This window comes from Dendrobates tinctorius, unplaced genomic scaffold (genome assembly GCF_039654945.1).
Source record: "Dendrobates tinctorius isolate UK_male_01 unplaced genomic scaffold, ASM3965494v1 ptg000326l, whole genome shotgun sequence".
NCBI lineage: Eukaryota > Metazoa > Chordata > Amphibia > Anura > Dendrobatidae > Dendrobates > Dendrobates tinctorius.
Genome location: NW_027361993.1, coordinates 11,724,407 through 11,752,188, shown reverse-complemented (window position 1 = coordinate 11,752,188; position 27,782 = coordinate 11,724,407). Strand labels below are relative to the sequence as shown.

The following is a 27,782-nucleotide window of genomic DNA, read 5'->3' as shown; positions in this document are numbered from 1 at the left end:
TCATCAGAGAAGATTACCTTACTCTAGTCCTCTATTGTCCAATCCTTACGGTTTTTGTTCTTGCTGTGCGCGTCACCCCAACTACCATATGCCATTCCTTTTGTAGGTCACTTGATGTCATCATGCGGTTGCTGATTGACATTCAAATAAGATGACAGTCGGTGAGGCAATGTTGAGCACCAAGATGTAGCAGTGCCGGGTGTGTTGGCGCAGGAATAAGCAGAGGACACGAGATCATGCAGTTCCAAAGCTTTACTCACAGTCTGTTGTGCAAACAGGTGCCTGCCTCCGTGCCGTGTCCTCCGGGTCAGGGACTCAGTCAACCTCCAGGCCTGATGGAATACTCCTTTCCCACACCCCACCAACATGTGCCTTTCTGAACGTCTCCTCTATAGCGCCTTTAGATGATGTACTCCTAGTACTGAGTTACAGTGGAGTTCCTCCTGTCCGATGTTCCTATGAACTCTACTTGTACGGCAGACAGCTGTAGCCTGCTTCGGGGACTCCTTGCTACTAAGTACCGGCTCACTATCCAGTTGCTGTTGTGCCCCCAAGTCTTGTGCGGGAATAAAGTGGTCACTACTTCTACTCCTCCGGTGTCTGCTGCAGGACCATTAGTATCCATACAACCTCGGGGACCGGGCCCCGGCCTTGCTCTTAGAACTTCTAGGAAGGGTTCTCCTCTAACCCGCATCCTCTGTTCTCTTTTACTTCTCACGTTCCGTACTAATCCATCCTTTCTATGGAGAATCAGGCTTTCAGTCTATGTTGCTCTCTCTCTCTTCCTTTCCCGTGCCAGCAGACCCAGGTCACTGGGATCTGCTGCAGCACTTCCATCCATCTATCCCTCTCTCCGGGGATCTTCTTCTCTCCAGCTCTCTAATCAACTGACTTCTAATCCTAAACTCTTCCCGCTCCTTGTAATGTAAACTAACTCCACCCACCTCCCCGCACGTTTCGTGTTCCAAGCAGGGAGCCACCAATGGGTTCTTTTGCTACACTCCAAGCAGGGAGCCGCCGAAGGTGCTTTGCTACACTACTTTGTGGTGTGGGGTGCAGGTGTTGGAGTGTGGTTGGGAGCCTCCAACTTATCTGGATAGTGGGATACCACACCTCAGGAGGAGGTGCAGTACCTCTGTGGCAACTGAGCCTCAGGGGCGCCACAGATGCAAACTTTGGGATCCAGGTTTTAAATCCTTACTTGATAAGAAATCCATAAGAAAATAAAGGAAGGCAACACTCCAAAATTCCAGTGTAAAGAGTGCCATATGGTTTGTTCTGTCCTCACTAAATGAAGCAGAATTCATGTAGCTTTACAGACAGCTAAACTGCTATACCGAGGTCCAATAAGGAGACTTTAGGTTGAATCTGTGCTTTATTAGACGTGATGGTATATTGGCGCAGTGAAACTACAAACAAAAACATATATGCATACAATCAATACTGGGTTCATCAGGGATTCATATATACATAATACATCATCTGCACTAATAGCTAACCAGGGGAGAACTAACTAAACAGGCTAGTATGAGACAGGAATTGGATACAGGAAACATAAATACATACCAGCGATGCTGTCACAAGGGGAGAAGAGAAATGAGATGCTTCCTGAATGCAGGCAGAAGGAAAATGATGGACTGGAGGGAAAATCGGGGCTGAACTAAACATAATCCTTTGCAAAGGCTGCCAGGATGCATTGCAACCTTACCAGAATGCACTGCAAACGGAGGGAAATAGCAAAGTGAAAGTAAAACACACAATAACACTGCGGTTATGACTCTGGTCACTAGATGGAGCCAAAAAACACTAAACATTAACAAGCAGATATTCAGGGATTATGAATTAAATGTCGGAGATAGAACATGGTTAGTCACTATGGTTTGGACTTTCTTTAAGCTTATTATTTCTATGGACTTGGATAGATAGAAATACTTTAAAGCTCTAGGGAAATTCTGTAAGAGGGCACTACTGGTATACTCATATTGGGCAGGTTGTTGTTCTGCAGCATGCAGGACTTCCACACATAGAAACACCTCCATTCATTGCCATATTTATTACTTCTCTCTTTCTGTTCAGTCAGAGGTTCCATCTCCGGCTACTCCTCCTCCAGCTTCACCTGCTTCATCACCTGGGAACTCTATGATTCTCCCCAACAAGGGAGCAGCAAAGTCTTGTGAGCCGCTGATGAATGGAAACTCCGCTCCTCCAGCCATGGCACAGAGCAACCAGCTTGATATTGAGTCATTGATCCCCACACATGACGAGCAGGGAAGACCCATCCCGGAATGGAAGCGACAAGTCATGGTGCGAAAACTACAGCTGAAGATACAGGAGGAGGAGGAAAGAAAGCGCACGGTAAGATGGCACTCCTGATACACTTTGAGGTGCTTTTACTGTGAGTTTTGGCTTGGCTTGCTGTGACTGCACTGATTCCAAATAATCTCTGTGTGATTTTTCTTCTATCACATCTTTAATTTTTTGCTATGGTAAAAAAAAAGCCGATCCTGATATTCATAACTGTATTCCAGTTTAAGCAAGTGAAGTTTTTTCTTGTATGATGATGAAACATTATACTGTTTTCCAACATTATTTGTATCACTTCTAAACACTTTTAAAGAGCTCTGTTTGCTGTCGGCCGATAGGAAACTTTGTTTATAGCTATCAGTGGGAAAAAAAAACGCTGTCCAGATCATGAAATGGACACATAGGTGCACAGCTTAATACAAAACTAATGTCGGAGCACTAGAACAACCAGCAATGACGGTTTCTGATTATTGACAGCAAGCAGAGATCTTAAAAATGTGAACTACAGATACAGAAATTGTATAACATTCATTATACAAGAAATGATAGTTATTTGATGAATCTCCAATCCAGCCAAAAAGCCTCATTTCTCTTTTGATGATCCCTACTTGTTAGAAGAGTTCCGTGACAATTGACTGGTCACGTTTCTGCTGGACCACGATCAGATATAATCTATGGGGAAACCTGAATGTAAATCTAGCCATACACTATAGCTAAGAACTTGACATCCATTCCAAGCCTCCCTCCTATGCGTGCACACTCAACACATCTGAGCATGCTTGTGTTCTAAATTGGGAGAAGGGAAACAACCACTGCCTGACACCTCTGCCTACTTAACTGCTAGAAGAAAAGGATTGGGTATGTTGGATTTCAACATGTCCAACCCTCCTTTTTCCTGACATCTAGTATTGAGGGAAAATTAGGGCACTGCCATACATGTTAGAGATTTGGCTGGGTCTGCTAAAAGCACCATGCTTGGGTGTAATAAAATTAAACCTGTCATTTGGATCATGCTGTTCAAGCTACATGCAGCATGAATCAGAGCCTGGTGACATTAAGTCAGCCAGGTATACTTTTCACCTCTGAAACGTTCAGGAGCTCCAGAGAAAACCTAGTTTAAAGATCTCCTGGTCGGCTCTTCCCAGCACTGCTGCAGGTGATTGACAGGTTTCTCCCTCATGTGTGTACATTGGGAGAGACCTGTCAATCAACCGAAGTGGTGCTAAGAAGATCCAACCAGGGGCAGAGCTTGACTGGTCTGATGTTTGGCTACGGTCCCTGGACGGATCTTCTCAGCAGCACTCTACGTAATAATTGACAGATCAATCTCAATGTACACACTTGAGGGAGCGACCTTTCAATCTCTAGAAATAATGCTGGGAAGAGCCGGCCAGGAGCGGCGCTAGACTGGTCTGGTCTCTGGCTATGGTCCTCAGCCGGATCTAAGGCTGTGTTCACACACAGCGTTTTTTTTAGCGGTTTTTACCGCGGTTTTCACTATAAAACCGCTATAAAACCGCTAAAAATAAGCTTCCCAGTCATTTCTATGCATTCTGCACTTTTTGTGCACATTGATGCGTTTTTTACCGTGAAAAAAACGCATCGCGGTAAAAACCGCAGCATGCACATTAATTTTGCGTTTTTTTCCGCGGTTTAGGCTTCTCCCATGCTTTTAGAAACCGCTGCGGTAAAAAACCGCGCAAAAAACGCACAAAAACCGCCGCGGAAAAATAGGTGCGGTTTCTGGGAAGGGATTCAGGTTTTTGTGCAGAAATTTTCTGCAACGTGTGCACTTATATATTCTCTGAAATATCGGAGTGTTTCAGAGAATAATATACCTGGCTGAAAATATGCAAGCAGTGGAAAACTCCTTAAAGAGTCCAGCTCCTCTATAACGGCACACAGAAAAAATGCATTACACAGTGGCCGCTCAGCCTTTTAGAGAGACAAGCTCTTTTCTGCTGCTCTCCACCTTGTCCACAAAGATGGAAATCCTGAACAAAGGAGCATTTCCTCTAAGAAATCCATACCAGGGTGTATGAAATGGGTTTTTAGTAGTGATGAGCGAACGTGCTGGGATAAGGTGTTATCTCAGCATGCTCGGGTGGTAACTGAGTGACTTTGGCGTGCTCGAATAATATGTCCGAGTCCCCGCGGCTTCATGTCTCACCGGTGTTCAACAGCTGCAACACATATACAGTAGGGATTGCCTAAGAAACATCATGGATCCTTCCAGATCTGTTGTTTCGTTACGTAATAGAGTTTGTCGAGTGACACCTATGGAGGTGAATGCAAATCACATCATTGTAGACAAATAGAGGGAATTTGCATGACATTCCTCTGCAGAATTTCTTTACATTAGACTCAACAGGTTTCTATGTTCATCCCAAAGGTTCTGTAGAATAACACATGATCGTTCCATGACTTCCATTTATGTCTTCCACACGTATGTTATATTACTCATATGTGGCATTATGGGGTTACCATATGTTATTATGCTTCAGTTAGCTAGGACACTATCCATGATTAGTGAGATATAGTTGTCACTTGCCGTCCTCCACTTTTTTTTGGCAGCTTACACACTGTATAATAGACATTGGTGTCCCGACAGCGAGAAGCCATACGTGTCTTATTACATATACAGTTCTGTGCAGAAGAATGAACTTTGTTAGAATTACACATAGTTTAGAAAAGTTTGTCATAATAAAGTCTTTTTTAGAAGTGAATGATTTTTGCTGATGATTACCAAAGAGTAGGGCCCTGCTTCATCCAAGCAATTTCAATAGAATTCTGGCATAAATTGCTTTAGAAAATGGGAAAATGTTGGTGCCACTCGGAGTCGTGCAAAAATGTTGCAGCTTTTGGTGTTTTCACCCCAGTTTCTTCACCAAAATGAGGAGCACAGAGGAGGCATTATGCTACACCTTGTCTAATTCATGACAAGCTGTGGATGTCCTTATGCCAGAAATCTTACCCCAGTCAGATTTCTGTCATAGCGTTCAGAGGCGCTCACACTGGTCAGATGTTCCTGATTCATTAGGAGTGCATCTCTCAATGAATCAGAAATGTCAGACTCCAACACGCAACCCTTCATTAAGACCTGTGTGAACATCACTGCCCTTGATAAATCAGATCCTATAGACAGTAGACAGGCAGCAGAGGTCCTGCATACGGCAGACAGGCAGCAGAGGTCCTGCATACGGCAGACATGCAGCAGAGGTCCTGCATACGGCAGACAGGCAGCAGAGGTCCTAGAGACGGCAGACAGGTAGCAGAAGTCCTGTTTATGGCAGACAGGTAGCAGAGGTCCTGGATATGGCAGACAGGTAGGAGAGGTCCTGGATATAGCAGACAGGTAGCAGAGGTCCTGGATATGGCAGACAGGTAGCAGAGGTCCTGGAGTCCACAGACAGATAGCAGAGGTCCTGGAGTCCGCAGACAGGTAGCAGAAGTACTGGAGACAGCAGACAGGTAGCAGAAGTCCTGGATATGGCAGACAGGTAGCAGAGGTCCTGGAGTCCGCAGACAGGTAGCAGAGATCCTGGAGTCCGCAGACAGGTAGCAGAGGTCCTGGAGTCTGCAGACAGGTAGCGGAGGTCCTGGAGTCCGCAGACAGGTAGCAGAGGTCCTGTAGTCTGCAGACAGGTAGCGGAGGTCCTGGAGTCTGCAGACAGGTAGCGGAGGTCCTGGAGTCTGCAGACAGGTAGCAGAGGTCCTGTAGTCTGCAGACAGGTAGCAGAGGTCCTGTAGTCTGCAGACAGGTAGCGGAGGTCCTGGAGTCTGCAGACAGGTAGCAGAGGTCCTGGAGTCCGCAGACAGGTAGCGGAGGTCCTGGAGTCCAAAGACAGGTAGCAGAGGTCCTGGAGTCCGCAGACAGGTAGGGGAGGTCCTGGAGTCCGCAGACAGGTAGCGGAGGTCCTTGAGTCCGCAGAGAGGTAGCGGAGGTCCTGGAGTCCGCAGAGAGGTAGCGGAGGTCCTGGAGTCCGCAGTAAGGTAGCGGAGGTCCTGGAGTCCGCAGTAAGGTAGCGGAGGTCCTGGATATGGCAGACAGGTAGCAGAGGTCCTGGAGTCTGCAGACAGGTAGCAGAGGTCCTGGAGTCCGCAGACAGGTAGCAGAGGTCCTGGAGTCTGCAGACAGGTAGCAGAGGTCCTGGAGTCCGCAGACAGGTAGCAGAGGTCCTGGAGTCTGCAGACAGGTAGCAGAGGTCCTGGAGTCTGCAGACAGGTAGCGGAGGTCCTGGAGTCCGCAGACAGGTAGCGGAGGTCCTGGAGTCCGAAGACAGGTAGAAGAGGTCCTGGAGTCCGCAGACAGGTAGGGGAGGTCCTGGAGTCCGCAGACAGGTAGCAGAGGTCCTTGAGTCCGCAGAGAGGTAGCGGAGGTCCTGGAGTCCGCAGAGAGGTAGCGGAGGTCCTGGAGTCCGCAGACAGGTAGCGGAGGTCCTGGAGTCCGCAGACAGGTAGCGGAGGTCCTGGAGTCCGCAGACAGGTAGCGGAGGTCCTGGAGTCTGCAGACAGGTAGCGGAGGTCCTGGAGTCCGCAGACAGGTGGCGGAGGTTCTGAAGATAGGTAGCAGAGGACCGGAACAGGTGTGTAACACTTACCATAACCTAAAGTTTTTATAAGACGATACATCTTTATTATTATTATTATTATTATTATTATTATCTAATATATAAAGCTCAATGTGTGTGTGTATGTATGTATGTCCGGGATTGTCATCCACACCGTCGCAGCTACAGCCACAAAATTTTGCAGAGTCACACGTCTGGACCCCGAGAGCGTCATAGGCTATATTGTGAGGAGAAATTTTAACCCTGCGCGTTCCAATTCACCAAACAATTTTGCCCCTATCTACATAATGGGGGAAAAGTGAAGGGAAAAGTGTTGGAGGCAAATTGACAGCTGCCAGATGTGAACAAGGGGGACTTAAAGAATGAGAGCGATGACGCCAAACAGTATATACAGTACAGTTGCTAAGGTGGGGCCCTGACATGGGATACTCACCACACACGGGGATATGAACACACACACAAAATGCGCCACACACTACCACGTGCGCTTCACCACATATACCACCCTCAGCACACATTTCCCCACACATACACCAACCTCGCCACATAAAAGTCGAAACACAAAAGTCGCCACTCAAAACTCGCCATGCTGTCCCAGAGCTGTTTAAAAGATGAAAAATGAGCTGTGATTGGTTGCTATCAGCAACAGTTTTCTTTGTAGACAGTTGTGGTAACTGAGGCCTATTATTCTTATTCCTATGGTGTTATCGTGCTTCTGTAAAGCTGAAAATAACACAATTTATTACCGTGCCAACACAGACCACCCTCTGACACAGACTGCAAGGGGAGCCCAGCATCACACAGGATAGGATTAGATATACGGCTCAGCAGTCAGTATCACACAGGATAGGATTAGATACACAGCTCAGCAGTCAGTATCACACAGGATAGGATTAGATACACAGCTCAGCAGTCAGTATCACACAGGATAGGATTAGATATGCAGCTCAGCACACAGTATCACACAGAATAGTATTAGATACACAGCTCAGCAGTCAGTATTACACAGAATAGTGTTAGGTACATGGCTCAGCAGGCAGTATCACAGTATCACACAGGATAGGATTAGATACATGGCTCAGCAGACAGTATCACACAGAATAGGATTAGATACACAGCTCACCAGTCAGTATCACACAGGATAGGATTAGATACACAGCTCAGAAGTCAGTATCACACAGGATAGGATTAGATGCACGGTTTTTATGTGCAATATAATCATTATAATTTGTTATAACTAGCCACAGTTGGTTACTATGCCCAGGCAACGCTGGGCTCTTCAGCTAGTGTATTTATAAAGCACCATTGGTTCCATGGTGCTGTACATGAGAAGGGATTACATACAAATTACAGATATCACTTACAGTAGACAAACTAACAATCACAGACAGATACACAGGTAGAGAGGACCCTGCCCTTGCGGGCTTACATTCTACAGGATGGTGGGGAAGGAAACAGTAGGTTGGGGAGATGCAGCAGCTACAGTGATGGTGAGGCGGTAGCTCCAGCAGTGGTGAGGAGGCAGCGGGGATCATTGCAGGCTTGTAAGCTTTCCTGAAGAGGTGGGTTTTCAGGTTCTGTCTGAAGGATCCGAGTGTGGTTGATAGTCGGATGTGTTAGGGCAAAGAATTCCAGAGGATGGGGGCTATTCGGGAGAAGTCTTGGAGGCGGTTGGGTGAAGAGCGAATAAGTGTGGAGGAGAGAAGGAGGTCTTGGGAGGACCGGAGATTAAGAAAAGCACAACAGAGGATGTTCTTCCTGCGTCAGCTGAAAAGATATGGTTTGTCTAAGAATCTGCTGATCTTATTCTTTAATGCTGTCATCAGATCTGTGATTTGTTCCTCTCTGATAGTCTGGTATGGGGGAGCCACTGCGCATGACAAACTCCGCTTACAAAGGACTTTCAGAACAGCAGAGAGAATTATAGGCTCCCCCCTGCCTAAAATCCAGGATCTTTATGATAAGAGTATTCGATCCCATGCATTGAAAATTTCATCCGATCCCTCTCACCCGGGACACTCCTCATTCCAACTACTCCCTTCAGGACGTCGCTTCAGAGTCCCCAAATGCAGTACCAACCGCCATATGAACAGCTTCTATCCACTCTCTGTTCAACAATTAAATCGTCATGTGTAGACTATATACTGTATCTGTCTTGTTAGATGTTACTTGTTGTATCTGTTGTTATATATTATGTTGCCTCTTTGCCACAAAGAATTCCTTGTATATATGTAATATGTACTTGGCGATAATAAATTTGATTGATTGATTGATTGAGATTACGAGAGGGAAGATATTGGGAGATTAGTTCAGAGACATATGGAGGAGACAGGTTATAGATGGCCTTGTAGGTCAGTATTAGTAATTTGAATTGGATACGCTGAGGGAGTGGGAGCCATTCAAGAGATTTGCAGAGGGGAGAAGTGGAGGAGTAGTGAGGAGAGAGGTGGATTAGTTGGGCAGCAGAGTTAAGGATGGACTGGAGAGGTGCGAGGGTGTTCGCAGGGAGGCCACAGAAAAGGATGTTGCAGTAGTCGAGGCGGGAGATGATGAGGGCATGCACAAGCATTTTAGTAGATTGAGGGTTGAGGAAGGGACGGATTCTGGAAATATTTTTGAGCTGGAGGCGACAGGAGGCGGAAAGAGCTTGGATGTGCATTTTGAAGGACAGGGCAAAGTCAAGCGTTACTCCGAGGCAGCGGTCCTCCGATACGGGGGAAAGCATGATGTTGTCAATTGTTAGGACAGGTTAGGAAGATCTGTGAGATGGAGGAAAGATGATCAGTTCAGATTTGTCCACATTGAGTTTGAGGAAGCGGGAGGAGAAGAAGGAGGATATGGCTGAAAGACACTCCAGGATTCAGGAGAGCAGAGAGGTGACGTGTGCGCTAGAGAGGTAGATCTGAGTATCATCGGTGTGAAGGTGGTACTGGAATCTGTGGGACTTTATGAGTTGCCCCAGGCCAAGTGTATAGATTGAGAAGAGTAGGGGTCCTAGAACAGAGCCTTGGTGGACTCCAACAGAGAGGGTGGGATGAGGAGGTAGTGTGGGAGTGGGAGATGCTGAATGTTCGGTTGGAGAGGTATGGGGAGATCCAGGATAGGGCGAGGTCCTTGATGCCAAAGGAGGAGAGGATCTGTAGTAGGAGGCAGTGGTAAGCTGTGTCAAAAGCAGAGGACAGGTCTAGAAGGAGGAGTATAGAGTATTGTCCGTTAGCTTTGGCTTTAAGTAGGTCGTTAGTAATTTTGGTCAAGGCAGTCTCAGTGGAATGATGGGGACGGAAGCCAGATTGTAGATTGTCAAAGAGCAAGTTAGATGAGAGGTGGGTGGAAAGTTCAGTGTGGACGTGCTGTTCCAGGAGTTTGGAAGCGAATGTGAGCAGCGATATTGGGCAATAGCTGGACATAGCTGTTGGGTCGAGGGTTGGCTTTTAAGGATAGTCGTGATTGTGGCATGTTTGAAAGCAGAAGGGAAGGTATCAGAAGTTAGTGATAGGATGAAGAGGTGGGTTAGGGATGGGATAAGAGTGGTGGTGAGGTTGGGGAGGAGGTGGGATGGAATAGGGTCAAGTGCACAAGTGGTGAGGTGTGATTTGGAGAGAAACTGAGCAAGCTCTCATTCAGTGATGTCGGATAAGGAGGTTATGGGGTTTGGGCATTGGTCTTGTATACAAAGGGGTTGTGGTGGTTGAACAATAAAGACTTGCCATCTTTGGTCTATCTTGTTTTTGAAGTGTGTGGCAAAGTCCTCAGCATAGATGAGGGAGGTTGGAGGGGGCAGTGGTGGGCGTAGGAGGGAGTTAAAAGTGTTGAACAACTGTTTGGAGTTGTGGGATAAGGAAGATACAAGGGATGTAAAGTAGGCCTGTTTAGCAGAGTTGAGAGCTGATTTGAAATCAAGTGTTGCTTGTTTGAGTGCAGTGAAGTCATCTTGCGAATGCGTTCTCTTCCAGCGTCGGTCAGAAATTCTTGATGCTTGCTCAAGCTTTTTCGTGATGTTATTGTGCCAGGGTTGTCTATTGATTCGTCGCACTCTGTTATGCATTACAGGGGCGACCGAGTCGATGGCTGATGCGAGAGTGGCATTGTAGAAACTAGTGGCAGTGTCTGTGTCGTGGAGTGAAGATATGGAGGACAGTGGTAGAATGGAGTCAGGGAGTGTGCAAGTGTCTAGATGTGCGAGGTTTCTAGGGGGGTGCGCATGTTACTGGACATGTTTGACAAGTGAGGAGGACAGGGATGAGAAAGTGAGTAGGTGGTGGTCGGATAGAGGGAGAGGGGAGGTTGATAGAGGTTGGTAGAGACGGGTGAAGACCAGGCCTAATGTGTGTCCGTCTGTGTGGGTGGCTGAGGAGGACCACTGAGTTAAGTCCAAAAGATGATGTAAGGGACAGGAGTTTGGAGGCTGCTGACTGGTGGGTGTCAATGGGGATGTTGAAGTCACCCATGATGATGGTGGGAATGTCAGCAGAGAGAAAGTGAAGAAGCCAGGTGGAGAATTGGTCAATAAAGGCAGTGGTCAGGCCCGGAGGTCGGTATATGACAGCCACTTGGAGGTTGCAGTGAGAGTATATACAGACAGAGTGGACTTCAAAAGAGGGGAGGATAAGGGAGGGAAGAGGTGGGATTGGGTTAAAGGTACAGTTGGAAGAAAGGATAATGCCCACTTGTTCACCTTGGGTGAGGAGTATGGGTGAAGTGGAGGCCTTCGTAACATATCGCAGCAGGGGAGGAGGTGTCGGAGGGTGTCAGCCATGTTTCGGTGAGGCCAAAGAAGGAAAAATTACGAGAGGTGAAGAGGTCGTGGATCACATGGAGTTTATTGCAGACGCAGCGGGCATTCCTGAGTGATCCAGAGAGAGGAAGCCGGGTGGTGGGCGTCAAGGGCACAGATTTTAGGTGGGCAGGATTTCGGGTGTTTATATTGGGTTGGGAGCGATAGAACGGGGTAATTTGAGGTATGAGATGAGGGGATCCAGGCGAAGCAGAGAGAGACAGAGCAGGTGGAAGAAGGAGAGAGGGGCCGCTGGTTTTGTGTTTTGTAAGGAGGGATCTTTCAAAAATGTCTTTTATGACAGGAAAGGCCAAAACATAGTATCTCTAAAAATAAAGAGGGGAGATAAGCATTGCTGGAAGTTTCACTATGTTGTTAGGCAGTCTCTCTTTAATCTGGAGGTTTGAAAGTTCACCCATTGAATTCCTACATCTGGGTCGAGAGCTGAAACTGGGACCATGATTTCCAGACCAGCCTCGGGGCTCCAGAGCCAATCTCTACAGCCTCAAAGGCATATATCCTATATACTGCATGTGTCAGAAGACTCGCGGTCAATCCTGAGTCACGGTTCTTCCTCGGACAGTGATATTTGATTGTCTGAATTCAGCTGTAGGAGTAGATTAGGTAACCTTGTTACATTAATTTCATTTGGGATGACGTTAGTATTCATACATTATGGCCAATAGGAATTTCATGTTTGAAAAAAAGCTAAATAAAACTTATTTGGGATTATGGGATTCCATGACTCAGGCACATTAAAAGTATGAAGAAAGTGAGTCCGTGACCATTATTATTCCACTACTATTCTGGGGTAATGATTTTGACTACATCCAGTACAACCTTCACATATATCTATGGCGGAAGCTTTAGTCGTGAAGTGACCAGAGCTTAGCCCTGTTCCCCTGGATCTCCCACCTAGGAGGCTATTCAGTAGACGACAAATATTATTTTACTAGGATAAATATGGCAATAGAATGGTGACAGGTCCTGCAATGTCGTAGGGAACGGCAGATCTGACACAGCGGCAGGTCAGCCAGTCATGGTCTTGGTGGGTGCTATAGTTTAGTGTACAAGTAATGTCACCATACATTGGATGACCTTAGCTTCATGGACAGCCCCACCTTTTGTTTCCATATTTATTGATAAAAAGTAGTATCAATCGCAAAGTAGAGACCCCATACTGCGTCGGGAGCTGCAAAGAATTGTGGTTAATAGGGTTCTATGATTTTATCAAGGAGTTTGTCCAATATCAATCAAAATTGGGGCAAAGTCAGACGATGTTGTAAAATATCAAAATGAGGACTACTCTCCTGTTGAACACTCTGCAACTCTAATGCCACCTCTCCACTGCTCCATGATGATTTTTGTTGACTATGGTGTGTCAATGATGACAACATGTGACTGCTGCAGCTAGTGATTATCTGCAACTGTCATCTGTTGGGAACTGGACAACACTACTAGGTGCATAAACAAAATATTCAACAGGTGAAGAATGCTTATTTTGATCAAATCTGGATGGGACAAAAGCACACAGATAGGGCAGTACCGTATGGAGCAAAATGGGGATGAGAGCGATGATGCTTACGGTGGAATTTGTGTGAGGATAACTATAGAAGCCTAGTAAGCCGTAGCTGCAACCCTGAGGATGGAAGAAAGGTTCTTCCAGGTTACAGTTTACCAGATCGGAGGATGTGTCACTGTGTGGGCCACACTTATGGGAATAATGAGATCTGGAGCATATAAACTAAGTTTTTTATTCATGGCAACACATTTCTGCACCCAACTGGCACCCTTATCAAGGTAATAACAATCAAATGTGCACTAGACAGAGACTGTGGGGTTTTGCAATTTGATATTTTGCAACATAGCCTGCCTTTGTGGCCATTTTTCTCCAATCTTGCAAACCCCTTCAACTTGGAACAGGGAGCAAGTATATAATAGAATCTCTGTCCTAGCAATGCTTTCCCAGATCAATTGTTTTTGAGCTGTAAAAGAACATGTTCTGGGTTTTTGTCCAGAAAGGGCAGAGATGTATCTGTTGTAGGTGTAGCGGTTTCAGACAGTCTTGGTGCTACAGTGGGCATAGCAGACCCTCTGCCATAGAAAAAGCCCCATTATTATAGATTGTAGACATGGCACTTGTTACTGATTTTACACTGCGGCCCAGGAGCTTCAAGTTATACATCTGAGGAAGTTTGGGGAAGAATTTGGGGTGAGGAGGTTCATCTACCAGTAGAACATTTATATAAACAACTCCCATTTTTAGTTATAACAATAAAGAAGTGAACATGAAAACTTTTACCTCTAAAGACACATTTGCATGGTGTTCGTGTGGTTTGTTTTCCTCTTCTCGTGATACATTTAAACGGCAGTATCTAGTATACAGAAATATAACGAGTTCACCCTTACACAGCTATTTCCATTGACAGAGCACATGACTTTATGGTATAAATATAGATAACGACATGCAATATATATGAATATAATCCATACTGCACGTTTAAATGTTTTACATGGACATTTAGTGGTGTAATGAGTGTTCTGTCCTGCACAATCTTCAGCACTAGTCATCCTTCCAGTGATGAATTTTATCTTATTGCTTATGGAAATACTTAAGAGCATGCTTGATTAAAGGGATTGCCACCTGTATGTTCCATCAATGATTTTACATTCTTTTCTCCTGTTTGCTTGGAGTTTCATTCAGTCCTTAACTGAGAACCCCATACCTTGTTAGTGCTATCCCAATATACCATTACACCACTAAAACATGTAGTTTTTGAAAAGAATGCAACAAACAGACTGTTTGGCTTTGTATCCTGAGGGACATGTTCCCTCCTTTTTTATTTTTTTTATTTTTGCACTAGTGTGAGGCCGGTAGTTACTACCACCCCGAAGGATGGAGATACTCTCATGCGCACAATGCAATTTTGGGACCCTTTGGGGAACTCATGACTGAAGGTGATATCATTCGTATTGAGAAGCAGATTGAGAATCTTCAAGTGATGCATAAAGTCCAAAAAGTGGAAACTGAACTGGAGCAGCTAGAACACGAATTGCAGCAACTCCTACCAGTATCGGCAGCCTTATCACAAGAGCACTTCACTGTTAATCCAAAACAAATGCAAGGTAGAGCTGATGACCTTCCAGCCTGGTGTTCCAAAATCTCCACCCTCTTAAAAAGCATGGCCATCCTCTTGGCAACACTCGGAGGTAAAGAAGTTGATCTTCAAGATTTGATGCCCAAAGTCAACACTGAACTGTCTCAAAATACAATAAAAGATGGTAATGCAAACATTGGCAGATCTCAGTCCTTCAGTTCCACCAGAGAAGAGGTTGAGAAAGAAATTAAGCAGTTTGGTGTATCTGTCAAAAACCTAAAGGCTAATTATGAATTGTCCACAAGACACCAAATTGATTATGATGCTTCCAACAGAATCTATAAACGGAAAAGATCTTTACCAGTGGGGACGACGGCTGACGGTTACAGAAGGGAACCTATCTTAGAGGAGGACTACATAACAAGCAATGAGCAATTCAGCATCTTTAATGATGACATTTCAAGACCACTTGAAGAGCCACCTATCATGCTGTCCCATGCCCAGTTAACATATCATGATGAAGATGTCTTAATACGAGATTTAGACTCTACCAACCAAGGCAACATAATGGATGCGTTAGGAGAGCCATTGTTTAGTGCAGATCACATGACTAGAAGTCTACCTGTACAAACAGAACTTAGCTGTGTCCAGGACTACATAGACATGAGAAAGGAAAGAATTGTGTTTCTTTTTCTTGAGCACTGGAAAAAATGGACATTTACAGAATCCGTCAAAAATAGCAGTCCAAAAAAGAAGCCAACCGGGGATTCTACTGGTAGTGAATTCGAGATTGAGAAGAGGAAGACTGAAATTGAAGAGAACAATCTCAAAATGGCCAAAGGACAAAGTGATGATGACCGCCTTTTATACTTCATGAAGCAGAGACAAGTTGTTGGCAAGTTAATCAGTCACTGGAGAAGTATCATTTGCCAGGTTCCTACTAGGCAAATTCGACGTCTGAGTAGAGCAAATATGCTTTATTGGCCAGAACACTTCCTACCACATGTGAATGGGTCACCTGTCGAGTACTCAAGCCTTACCTTGGACCTATTCATGTTAGGTTACTTCCAGTTATTAGAAATGACTATGTCACGAGAAGAGAGAAAGTTCCGTCACATTCTCTGCTATGAAATGTTTGACCGGCTGGGTAGTCACAGCTGGGAACTCATTCGTAACTTTCATAAGGTAGTCATGGAAGAGATTGAATCTGGCAAGAGGGATTGGACTGATGGATTTGAAGACCTTAAGCAGCAGTTCTTTGGGGATAGTGTAGTGCGAGAAGTAGATGGCGTTAAAGTAACTGAGCAGCTAAAAGAGACTGTGATTCAAAATTTAGTGTGTGATGAGCCCAGACTTACAATGGACCCTAAACGTAAGCAAAGTGTTGTGATCTCTGATGAACTGACTCCACTCCCCAAATGTAGGAAAGACTCTATTCAGCTGGTATCGGAACTGGGGGAATTTACCAATGATGACATTTGTCGTTATATAGATCGTAGTTTTTCATTTTGGAAAGAAAAAGAAGCAGAGATGTTTGACATATGAATTCATTTCTATCACTTGTTCCAGTACGTAAAAGGTTGGTAAATAACATTTTACCAGAATAAACATGGCAACAAAAGGCTGCCGCCTTTATTGGATAATGAGTGAATCCATATGGAACAACTGAATTGACATAGCAGCAGGTGCACATTTGTTCACTGTGGAAATGAGGGATCGACTAAGCCGTTAAAAAAGCGTAATGCATAAATATGTGTTTAATTTTGATTGATTTTTTTTTTTGGAGGATATAACATTATTTTTCCATCCTATTATATGGGAACATTTTAATAATTAAGAACACTAGGCAATGAAGTCACATATGGCAAAAAATGAGATGTAAAAATATTTTTTCTATATGCACTGTGTGTCTTCCATCAAAATGGTTTTAGGAAGTTAGTAGTGGCAGACATTTTGAACAAGGTTTAGTCAGTCTTTAAAGGTTGTCTCATGGAAATTATTGTATACTGGTACATCCAATCCATGATTATGAACATTTTTAGATTTACAAAAAATGCTAAATTTATTCCTGAATTATCTGGTGATACAAAAAATGTTCAGAATTGTGGGTTGGATAAGCTGTAAAAAATATTCTTCACAGGACAACCCCTTCAAACTGGTTCTATCGTTTAAAGAGGACCAGTCAGTCTCTCTTAAATACCTTTTTAGAAATTCCTCAGCTCCCCTAATTCAGCTGCTTTTTTTCATTTTGTGATACATGACTCCGTTGCAGATATTCATATTTATTACTTCTAGAGCGCAGTATGTGAAATCTCTGCTTTGCAGTCCAACTGGGTGTTTGATCACAGTCTTCTCTTTCTCCCATCCCTCCAAGACGCTGCCAATCACAGCTTGACAGCGTATGAGATTGCTCGACTGCTAGATCATCTGTTGATTTGTGATTGGCAGCATCTGGGAGGGAGGAATGAAAGCGCACGCACCCCATGGTAGACTGGAAGAAACACCCCATTGGACTGCAAAGCAGAGATTTTACATACTGCACTCCAAAAGCAATGAATGTGAATATCTCTGCAATGGAGCCAAGCAGCCCGAAATGGGAATTAGCGTCAGAGTCAGGAGAGCTCAGGGATTTTACTAGGTGTTTAACAATTTTTTTTAGTAAAAGACAGGTTCTCTACAAGAGATATGTCTGAGTTGGATTTGAATATAAAGCAGTAAACAGAATTTTTTTTTTGTTTAGTCACCAAAATTTCATACCCCTATAAAGCTAATAGATGATACTCTAGCTCTGGCATAAATAAATGACCATCCATGTAATTTATGGGTAAGATGGGACACCAGAATGGGAGACTTTTTTATAGATAATTTCTCAGTAGCCTCGTCTATTATGTCTACATGCCCTAATGGGACACATGTCTACATACCCTAATGGGACACGTAGAAAGAGGTTGTGGCTGAAAGATAAATCTTTAACCCCTTAACATTGTAGTTATATACTGTAAAGTATGGTAAATATAAGTTACTATAGTAAAGAAATGTACCCAATCGGGTTACCAAAGCAGTTATGGCTGCGTAACATGATTCATAATTATTCTTTTATATGTTTGACTGTAGAATCACATTAATATCTGTATCTCTAGAAATGCAGTGACTTACTGGATTTTGAAATTGCTATACCTTTTTGCCTTTAAGATTACTTTTGGTCCATGTAAAGCTTGAAGTGAATGTCAAAAATTCTGTACTAATTCGTTTCTCACATCATTATAGAGGTCAGAGCTCTGTTTTTTCTAAGACAGCTCTCCAAATTCCCTACATAAAGATAGAACTATACCTAAATTTGTACAAAGGAACTCCAAAGATACATGCTTCAGATAAATACACCAGTGTGCTGAATATTCCAATAAGTATTAATGAAAAAAAGACTCATGAACATATGGAAAAACTGAGAAAAATTGAGTCACCAATTGCTGCGTAAATAGACACAATTTTATTAATTACAAAAGGACATATATTGGGACGAGACAAACTTCATAAAATAGTCACATAATAAGTGCAAAATGACGGAAGAATAATGACCATTACCCGGAAAAGAAAGGCCGGTATAGCCCTATTGTCAGTAACCCCTGGGTAGAAACATGCTGAGGCTGGTCAGATTGCCAGACAAATAGGCGACATGCAACCAAAAATGACAGGTAGTAATGCACGTGTAAGGGGATAGGCACCCTGCCATACCAATTACATATCGACCACCAGAAGGCAAAGAACGGCCAGACTCAGCACACAAATGTACAGTTGGTAGCCACCGAAGATGCACACAAAATAACACTCCTTCCTGAAGAAGCAAATATCCCCTGCATGAAACGTACGTCGGGGTGGTCGTTGTTCACTTACATCCTCTACAATGGGTAATTTATTCTTTGGCTAATGCTGTTTCATGTTTTTTTCTGGGGGTGGTGCGGTTAAGCCTCTCTTATCAGGGAATTTTCCAACATTGCTTTATTATATAGAGGCTTTTTCTGCCCCACTTCATATGTTATTTTGTGTGCCCCTTCCGTAGCTATCAGCTATACATTTGTGTGCTGAGTCTAGTCGTTCTTTGCCTTCTGGTGGTCAATATGTAATTGGTTTGGCAGGGTACCAATCCGCTTACACGTGCATTACTACCTGTCATTTCTGGCTGCATGTCACCTTTTCATCTGGTAATGGTCATTATTCTTCCGTCATTTTGCACTTATTATGTGACTATTTTATGAAGTTTGTCTTGTCCCAATATATGTCCTTTTGTAATTAATGAAATTGTGTCTATTTATGCAGCAATTGGTGACTCAATTTTTCTCCGTTTTTCTATACTTAAATCTGTGTATAATTGTACATTATACAACTTATTAAAATGCATGCATTATTTCTGGATTTGGCAGCTTTAAGCAGGAGAGCATTTTCCATGTAGGTATGCTGTCAGTACTGTGTGAGAAAGGGGCTGGATCACTACTCAAATACCTAAGTCAACCCCCTACTCTGCCATGGACAGTGCATAGACGGAGAAGGAGACTGGCTTTGATATTAAAATGAGTGGTCAGCCAGCCCACTGCACATACAACACTTATGATGTGGTGGCACAAAAACCTCTTTCCTGTATTGAGCATTTTCCCAGAAATGGAGTTGACTATTTTGGGACCATACTATCCAAATATCAAGTCTACTATGATAAAAGAAGCATATAAGTACGGTATGTTGTATAGCTTACTATTTTATGCACATTTAAATATACCTTTTTTAAGTGGATAAACCTATAGACTCTTTGAGGAAGCTTAAAAAAGGACCTATCACCTCGTAAAAAAATTCATGAACTAAAAGGAGAAAAAAATCTAAAACCTTTCTCAAATTGAGAGCCTGAAGTCAGCTAAAGTCAGGTCTCTCTTCTGTCACAATATATGGTGAGACTTTCTGCTTCTTAGATGGGAGCTACAACTGTGTTGGGGGTAGACTAGGAGTGTTCAGCATGGAATCACAGGGGAGAGCTGTGCTGCTGTCTTGCGTCATGCCGGATGTAGTTATGTAAGAAGGGTTGTGAGATGGATTCCTGTGTATGGAGCCGCAGGAGGAAGCTAGCTAGAAACAGAAAATCCTATCATAGCTTCTCATCAGTGTGATGTGCCTGAGGTAGTCTGTGTACTGTACGTGGTGACACATTCAGGTTCCTTTTAAGCAGATTAACCATTTATAAGCAGCTATGTCCTCCTCTTGCAAAGTGTCTCCTGATTTTGTTCAGAGGAGTCACTGACCACTGGGATGCACTGGACCAGCAGGTCAACAAATCAATGAAACAGGCCAAATCCTGCCAAGGCCATACAGAGTAATACTTAAAGAAATAATCCAATTTGTTAATGACATATATTTGGGAAAAGTCTTAGAATTTCATCTACTGTCAATTTTTATGTTTCGATCACAACATATAGGTCTGCATAAAGATTTTAATGCATATAATGTTTACCTTGTATGACCCTTAATTAAACAGTGTGTAAACTCATAAGCCCCCCTTAGTAGTGGCTGATTGCTGCCAGACTTTTTTATTATTATTTTACTCTGTCTTTTTAGAATTTACTGTGTAATTAAAGAGGTTTGCACATTTTCTAGCATTAGTAACCTCATAGATAGACGATGCATGCGGTTTTCCTTTTTTTTTATTATCCTGTTTTTTTTTTTAATAAACATATTGGGCCTCATGTATCAAAACTGTCTCAGAGACTAGGGGCCTTTTTTGCCCTTAATGACCACTCAGAGTCCATATTCCATCCACAATGAAATCTGAATTCTGATTGGTTGATACCATGGAATGCAGTTCTCAGACATGAGACTCATTTTTATTTGGGAGCCAGCAGGTCATAGACTTGTTCATGTGTGGTTTTGGCCTTCAGTTTCTGTTGTATTCTTTGTAGTTTAATTTTAGGTAAAATATATTTGCGTGTAGATGCTTTTTCTCCAGATCTTAATAAACTTTCCCAAAAATTTAATCAGTCTGATTATTTCGTTTACTTTTTTGGTTTAGAAAAGTTGGAATATTATAACAAATTGGACATTTCTGTCATCTTTAAATGAAAGTAGTTCAGAATATGTTCATTTGATAAAGTATCAAGAGAGGGTAAAAGTGTTGGACATTTCTAAATTTGGATGAACGTCAGAATATGTTCACATGATACAGTAGTAAGAGAGGACAACGTGTGGGCGGTACCTGACTACACAGGGTTTATTTGTGGTCTGTAACCATGGAGACATATAAATTGAACACAAACTGTTTACACAGGGTATGATATTCTTAACCATGACTATGTGCAAAGCGGTATCATTAATTTTTATTTGAAAAGTCTTGTAATATTAATGTTGCCACAAAGATTACATACGGTTTAAGAAAACCAGCAGGATTATGTTAATTTTTATTATGATTGCACCAGAATTGCCAAATATAAGCTGCGTAGTCATCTTTGCATCTTTTCATTCGATTGGGTATTTCCAGATACATCATCATAAGATGTATGCTATCAAGCATAGGGATTGTCCCACAAAGAAATGATAATTTGCTTGTACTTTTCATACTTGTTATGACGCCCTGATGTTCTACTGATCTCCCAGAACATCTGTGTGTCCATCCATCACTCATGGTCAGTAGCAAAGTACAATAACCCTGGATCCTCCTGTCCAGGGATGATGGAGTTTATGCAGTTGTGCACCCAGCCAGAAGGCATCATCTCAGGAGTAGACACTTTATGTAACCAGAAATGGATATATTTGGTTGTTCTGAAAGAGGAAATCCAGAAACATCAGGGGGCATCACAGTATGTAACAGCAATATCTTCACCGAGGTTATTCATGGACTAATCGCCCCGATACAAACACTGCACATTTCTGGTACTTTTTAGGTAATATATAAAAAAATATTAGGTTTACCCCACAATGAGATAAAAGTCTCGACACTTTGACTGTTTATTTCATCTAATTTCATCACTTTACTATCCTTTATTCTTTGTTTTCTTTTGCAAACTCATTTGTCTTCTCTCCTCTTTTCTTTCCTTCTTAAACCACTTTTCTCATGTTTTCTTCTCTCCTCATTTTTCCTATTTCTCTAATTTCCTTTTTTTCTCATCCCCTCCTTACCTCTCCTCTGATTTCCTTTCCTTGGTTTTCTCCTCTGCTATCATACTTTTCTCTGTTCTCATTACCTTTCTTTTCTTTAGGGTACAATCACACTGGTGCATAATACAGCCGAGTGCTATGTGATGTTCTATCGGACAGCACTCGGCCTTCAGCCATTATTTTAGCACGCTGATTTATCATGAGAAAACAATCGCAGCATGCCGCGAGTGCATACGAGAATCGGATCGCACAAATCCATACAAGTCTATGGGTGAGTGTAAAACATTGGACTGCACTTGGATGTCATCTGAGTGCAATCTGACATATGCGGACTCACAGAATGGAGAAGATGGAGAAATTACATTCTCCATCTTCTCCACACCTGTGATACTATTCTCTCATGCGAGAGAATTAGATCACACTCAGATGACACTCGGGTCAAAGTCTGAGAGAGTTTGATACGAGTGTCATTAGCATAATCAACCCGATTCTCTCACATGATAGAATTATACACCAATGTGAGTATATTCTTACTTTTCTGTTGGTCTCGCTCCACTTCCTATCTCTTCTCTGATTTCTTTTGTTTTGCTTTCTTCTTTTTCTTTGCTTTTACTCTCTTCTTACATCCCTTTATCTTGCCTGTCCTCTCCTTTTCTGATATATTATCTTCTTTTCTTTTTCAATTGTTTTCCATTTTTTTTCTGGTTTCCTATCTTTCCCTCTCTCCTGTTCACCTCTGATCTCCTCTCTTCTCTAGTTTCCTGTTCTTTTTTTCTCCACCTCTCATCTCTTCACTTTAGTTTTATCTTCTATCTTTTCTTCACACCAGTCCTTTGCTCATTCCTCATATCTCCACTTTTCTCATCTCTTCTTGTATTATCGCTTCTATTTTATTTATTTATTTTTTTCTTTCTTTTTCTTTTTTGTTTCTTTCTTTCTCTTTATCTCTTCTTTCTTTCTCTTTTTTTTTGCTTTCTTTCTTGTATTATCTCTTCTGTTATTTATTTCTCTTTTTTTCTTTCTCGTTTTTCTTTGTTTCTTTCTCTTTCTTTTTTTCTTCTGTCTTTTTCTTCCTTTTTTTCTTTCTTTCTCTTTCTTGCTTTTTCACTTTCTCTTTCTTTCTTTCTTTCTTTCTTTCTTTCTTTCTTTCTTTCTTTCTCCACCTTCAATTCCTTACTATTTTCTCTTTTGTCCCCCATTTCTTCTCTCTCTTGTCATTGTAGTAGAATTCCTTTGATTTGACACCTTGTAACAGGATAGAATATGTCATGATACACGAGGGTGTAAAAAGTGCTGCTCTTGGCATAACTGTAGGAAGAATCAAAAATTTTCTGAGGTGTTTTCCAAGATAGACACCTGCTTGAAACAACAAATCCTTAAAAAAGAAAATGGAGATGGAGCCTCATGTGTAATATAATACCACCATACCTGCTGTGTGAGTAACCTAGCTCACCTGCCATATATTCCATAATTAGAATTGCTGCCCATGACCCCCCCGTGGCATGGTTACAGTCTGGCTTAGTTAACCAGTACCATATTTTTTATTTTAAAAAAAAAATCAGTATATCGCTAAGGAACTGAAACCAGCAAAAGAAGATGAAACTGGTTGACGGTTACATTGACGATTCCAAGCACCCACTTGAATTCATCTGTACTAATGCTCAGTGTAGATTAATTGACCTCCACTTTTTCCTCCTCCTTTTGTGCTGCTGGAGATGGCCCAAGTAAGTATTTTAATGATGTCCAGTGAAATCTGGCAAATCTAATTCTACTGAATGCACCAAGCACTTTACTCTATGGAGTGATCAATTTCATGGACCTTTTTTTTTAGGATAATAAGTGAGGTTGTTATAGGTCTCCATAGCCATGCTAGATGGATTAATATATTTATTCCCAGTTTCCTATTTCTCATACAGGAGCAGGAAGAAACTGCAAAATTATCTACCATGCCAGCATGGCGGAGGGAAATCCTAAGGAAGAAGATGGAGGAGGAGAAGTAAGATCGACTGTAGCTTAAATCCATGCATATTGAAAAGTCTTGTTACATTTGTTTTTTTAAATAATTCATTGTTTTCTTTTTTCCCCCTTTGCAAACATTCATGTGACAGAGAGCAGAAAAGGTGAGTGTTTTGTTTTGTCTCATAAGGGGGGCTGTGCGCTTTCAATAGTTGTCGCTTACCCGACATCTAGTCCTTCTGACTTCCCCATTCAAATTCACATTTTAGCTTGTCTTGCATCTTCTCAATAGGAAGAGGAGAATAATCCAGTACCGCATATCTCAGGCGGCGTCTTATCTCTTGTGAATATACTGTATAGGATTAGGCCAGGTTCACATAGCGTTAACCAGTCCTATCAACGCATAGCGTTGACGGGCTGCGTTAACGCTATAGCATAACACTATATGTGTTATGCTATACCGCTAGCGCTGATGATTCATCAGCGCTAGCGGTGACATGCTATACCATCAGCGCTAGCTGTGACAGAGCCTCAGACTCTGCAGACCGCGTCCGAGGCTCTGTCAGTGCTTAACGGCACATCGCGAACGCGTGCCGCTATACTGCATACGTCGCGATGCGCCACATAATGGTGGTGTATGGCAGCGTTAACGGACTGCGTTACACCGCATTATACCACGTTGTAACGCGATCCGTTAAACGGACTGCCATAGCGCAGTGGGAACCCGACCTTAGCAAGCTTCACACTAGCGTTTCTGCTGTCTGCGCACGGCCGTCGATAAGCCCTGCCCCCTGCGGCGCCCCCTCCTGACATCACCGCCTATTATCGCACATGCCCGCATGTGATCTGTGCACACTATCTTTAATATAGAGTGCGCAGACCGTGCGCTAGTAGGATTTTTGAGTGCGCTGCGCACTTTTGAAGGTGCGCCGAGCACGCCAAAATGCAACATGCTGCGTTCGGCGCACACCGGCGCACCTACAAAAGTGCGCAGCGCACTCAAAAATGCTACTAGCGCACGGTCAGTGCACGGTCTGCGCACCCTGTATTAAAGATAGGGTGCGCAGATCGCATGCGGCCATGTGTGATAATAGGCGGTGATGTCAGGAGGAGGCGCGGCAGGGGGCGGGGATTATCGGCGGCCGTGCACAGACGGCAGAAACGCTAGTGTGAAACTAGCCTTAGGCATGTTGAAAATCAACATGTCCATTTTTTTTTTTAATTTAAATTTACATTTGGAGGAGAGTAAGGTAACCGCAATACTCATTAGGTGTCTGGACAAAATCTGCTGGTCCAGCCAAAGTTCATCCAATGTATAATTTATTTATTTTACTCATTTATATAGCGCTATTAATTCCACAGCGCTTTATAGATATTATTGTTATACCTTAACTCCTTAAGGTATATTATTACTTTTATATGAGTATCTAGATTACAACCTTTTGTATACACATGGCCATAGATTGCGCATGATTCCAAATCTAATTGTATCATATTGTAAACATCTCAATGAAAGTCTTCATGCAATCAGCTGCGAATGAATCTTGTATCATATGCCAATTATAATCCACTCTACTCATACCTTTGTATATATTCAAAGACAATATTGGATGAGCGAAACCTGTAGGGTTATGGAAAGATCTTTATTCATTGTATCTGTAGGTCCAGTAACTGTCATCATATTAGTAGTTGACCAGATTTGTCAGAAGCAGATATAACTGTAACAGGCAATTTGATAGAAAATATTAATTAAAAGTTACCTTTAAAGGGGACCTGTAACTTGCTAAAAAATTGAATCAAACATCTTGTAATAATCCCTGAGCTCCCCTGATTCTGCCATTTTTTTCTGTTTTCCTCTGCGTCACTCCATTGCAGATATATTCACATTTGTTGCTGATATAGCACAATTTGTGAAATCTCTGCTTGCTGTCCAACTGGGTGTATCGCTAGAGTTTTCTCTGGGAATGTGCGCTTTCACTCCTCTCTCCCATATGCAGAGCTGTGATTGGCAACGTGTCAGAGAGAGGGGTGAAAGCGCCTGTCCCCGAAAAAGACTCTGGAGAAATACCAAGTTGGACAGCAAGCAGAAATTTCACATACTGCCCTCCAGAAGAAACAAATGTGAATATCCTTTCAATGGAGTGATGCAGCACAAAAAAGAAAAGGGCACCAGAATCAGGGAAGCTCAAGAAAAAGGGCACCAGAATCAGGGATTTTTAATTTTTTTTTAGCAATTGACAGGTCTTTTTAATACACTTCAGGTGCCATTATTTCCGAAACAATGCTGTGACATAATACTTGCCAACATTTACATTGCCAAAATGAGAACATTTTAGTCCCATCTCCAGGATTGCCCTGACACAGAGCTTGTGAGTGGGTTTCCACAAACCCCATACCTTTTTGAGGTCTGATTCGTGAGATTGTCTTAGCAAAATGTAAATTGTTGGCAAGTATGTGTGATACTCGAAGCTTCTCTTCAAAGTTTTTATTCAAGAAAGTCTTTGGGAATTGTACATTGCTCTCAGCAAAAATACAGCTTGTTGTCCCTGTTTCAAATGGTGAGTAATACAGCCAGGAGATACCCTTAAAGAGAATCTGTCAGCAGTTTTTTGCTATGTAATCTGAAGATAGAATGAGGTAGAAGTTAAAACACAGATTTTAGCGATGCCTCTCTTATCAAGCTCCGTGGTTTCGTTTGTTTGCAATGATTGTTTTAGCACCAGGAGATTATCATTTCTAGGACACAGCAGGACGTGCATGCTAGTCTGACACACCCCTCTCCTATGATAGGCACCTCACTGTCTATGGACATTGTGTATACAGAGCCTGCTGTGGGCGGGGTTAGCTTCCTCAGCTCTACTTTATTGCTAAATCTAAAAACTCTGATTGTGTCAGAACGGCTGCACCCAATAAACTAAATTATACATCACTGGATTCAGCTTCTCTTTGCCTACATCAGGCCACTCTCAGATGAGGTAGCAAAAACCTTTTGACAGATTCCCTTTAATAGACACCTGTCATTTTTCAGAAGTCATTTTATTTCCCTAAATCTGGAGGCTGCTTTTTTCCCTCTACTTGACCATTCCTAAAATATAAATTCCTCGCTGTATATAATTTTAATTTTGTTAGCCAAGTGGGTGTGATCCTCAACTCTTCTCTATGAGCTTCTATATGATGATCGCGCCTCCTTGGATAACAAGACTTTATTGATGTACAGTGACTACAGGACCATATGTTATAAATGGAGGTGTGTAGTAAGAGAAAAACAATGCCAGATTCACAGGAGCATAATTTTGGTAAGTGACAGGTTCTTTTTAAGGTCCTATTTTTTATTAGTGATTTTATATATGTTATAGAGGAAATAGTCTTTAATTATTGGCTACATTTGCCATAGTGTCCAGTTAGTAGGCATACTTCAGCTTGCTAAAGAACCATTTTGAAGGTTATAGTGGTATCTTTAATTACCCCGTCACCTACCTACTTACAAGTATACTGTATTTTCCCCTTCCTCCTACTCCTCAACTTTCTTCATTTCCGTCAATCTTCTTGATGTTACTCACTAAAGCAGACAAGGGAAAGACACTCGTCCACTAAGCCTAAGGTAAGAACGCCCACGTCAGTCCACAAACTTTCTTGTGGCTAACTATGCCAACTCCTCCTCGTAGGGACTCATCTCATTTCAGTAGAATGTGTAGCCAGGAAGAAAGCAATTATTGTTATTTATTTGTAAACAAAAAAAATTGTGCAAGAAAATGATGAAGAAAAAAAAGGAATAAATTTGTCGGATTTAGGTTTCTAACCGTCATCACCTTCATTCTTGTTTTCCAGAAAAGAGCAAGAGAAACAAAAGAAAGAAGAGGAGGAGCGGGAAAGAGAGCAGTCGGAAAAGCTAAGAACACTGGGCTACGATGAAACCAAGTTAGCACCTTGGCAAAGGCAAATTATCCTAAA

General features: G+C 42.6%; 2 protein-coding genes across 3 annotated transcripts in view; both read left to right on the top strand.

The window, feature by feature from the left end:
- LOC141074200 (espin-like) overlaps positions 1–24,046 on the top strand; it is a 227,786-nt gene extending 203,740 nt beyond the window's left edge. For both annotated transcript variants that reach the window (XM_073561754.1, XM_073561753.1), the window contains 3 exons: positions 2,077–2,355; positions 23,792–23,871; positions 23,984–24,046. In XM_073561754.1, coding sequence (XP_073417855.1) covers positions 2,077–2,355; positions 23,792–23,871; positions 23,984–23,999 — 375 coding nt within the window. In that variant the 3' untranslated portion in view covers positions 24,000–24,046. The remainder of the gene's footprint in view (positions 1–2,076; positions 2,356–23,791; positions 23,872–23,983) is intronic.
- Positions 14,563–17,237, top strand: LOC141074201 (espin-like protein). Its single transcript, XM_073561755.1, has one exon. It carries the CDS (start codon positions 14,598–14,600, stop codon positions 16,290–16,292), a length of 1,695 nt encoding a protein of 564 aa, XP_073417856.1. The 5' UTR covers positions 14,563–14,597; the 3' UTR covers positions 16,293–17,237.
- Positions 24,047–27,782: the final 3,736 nt, after the last annotated feature.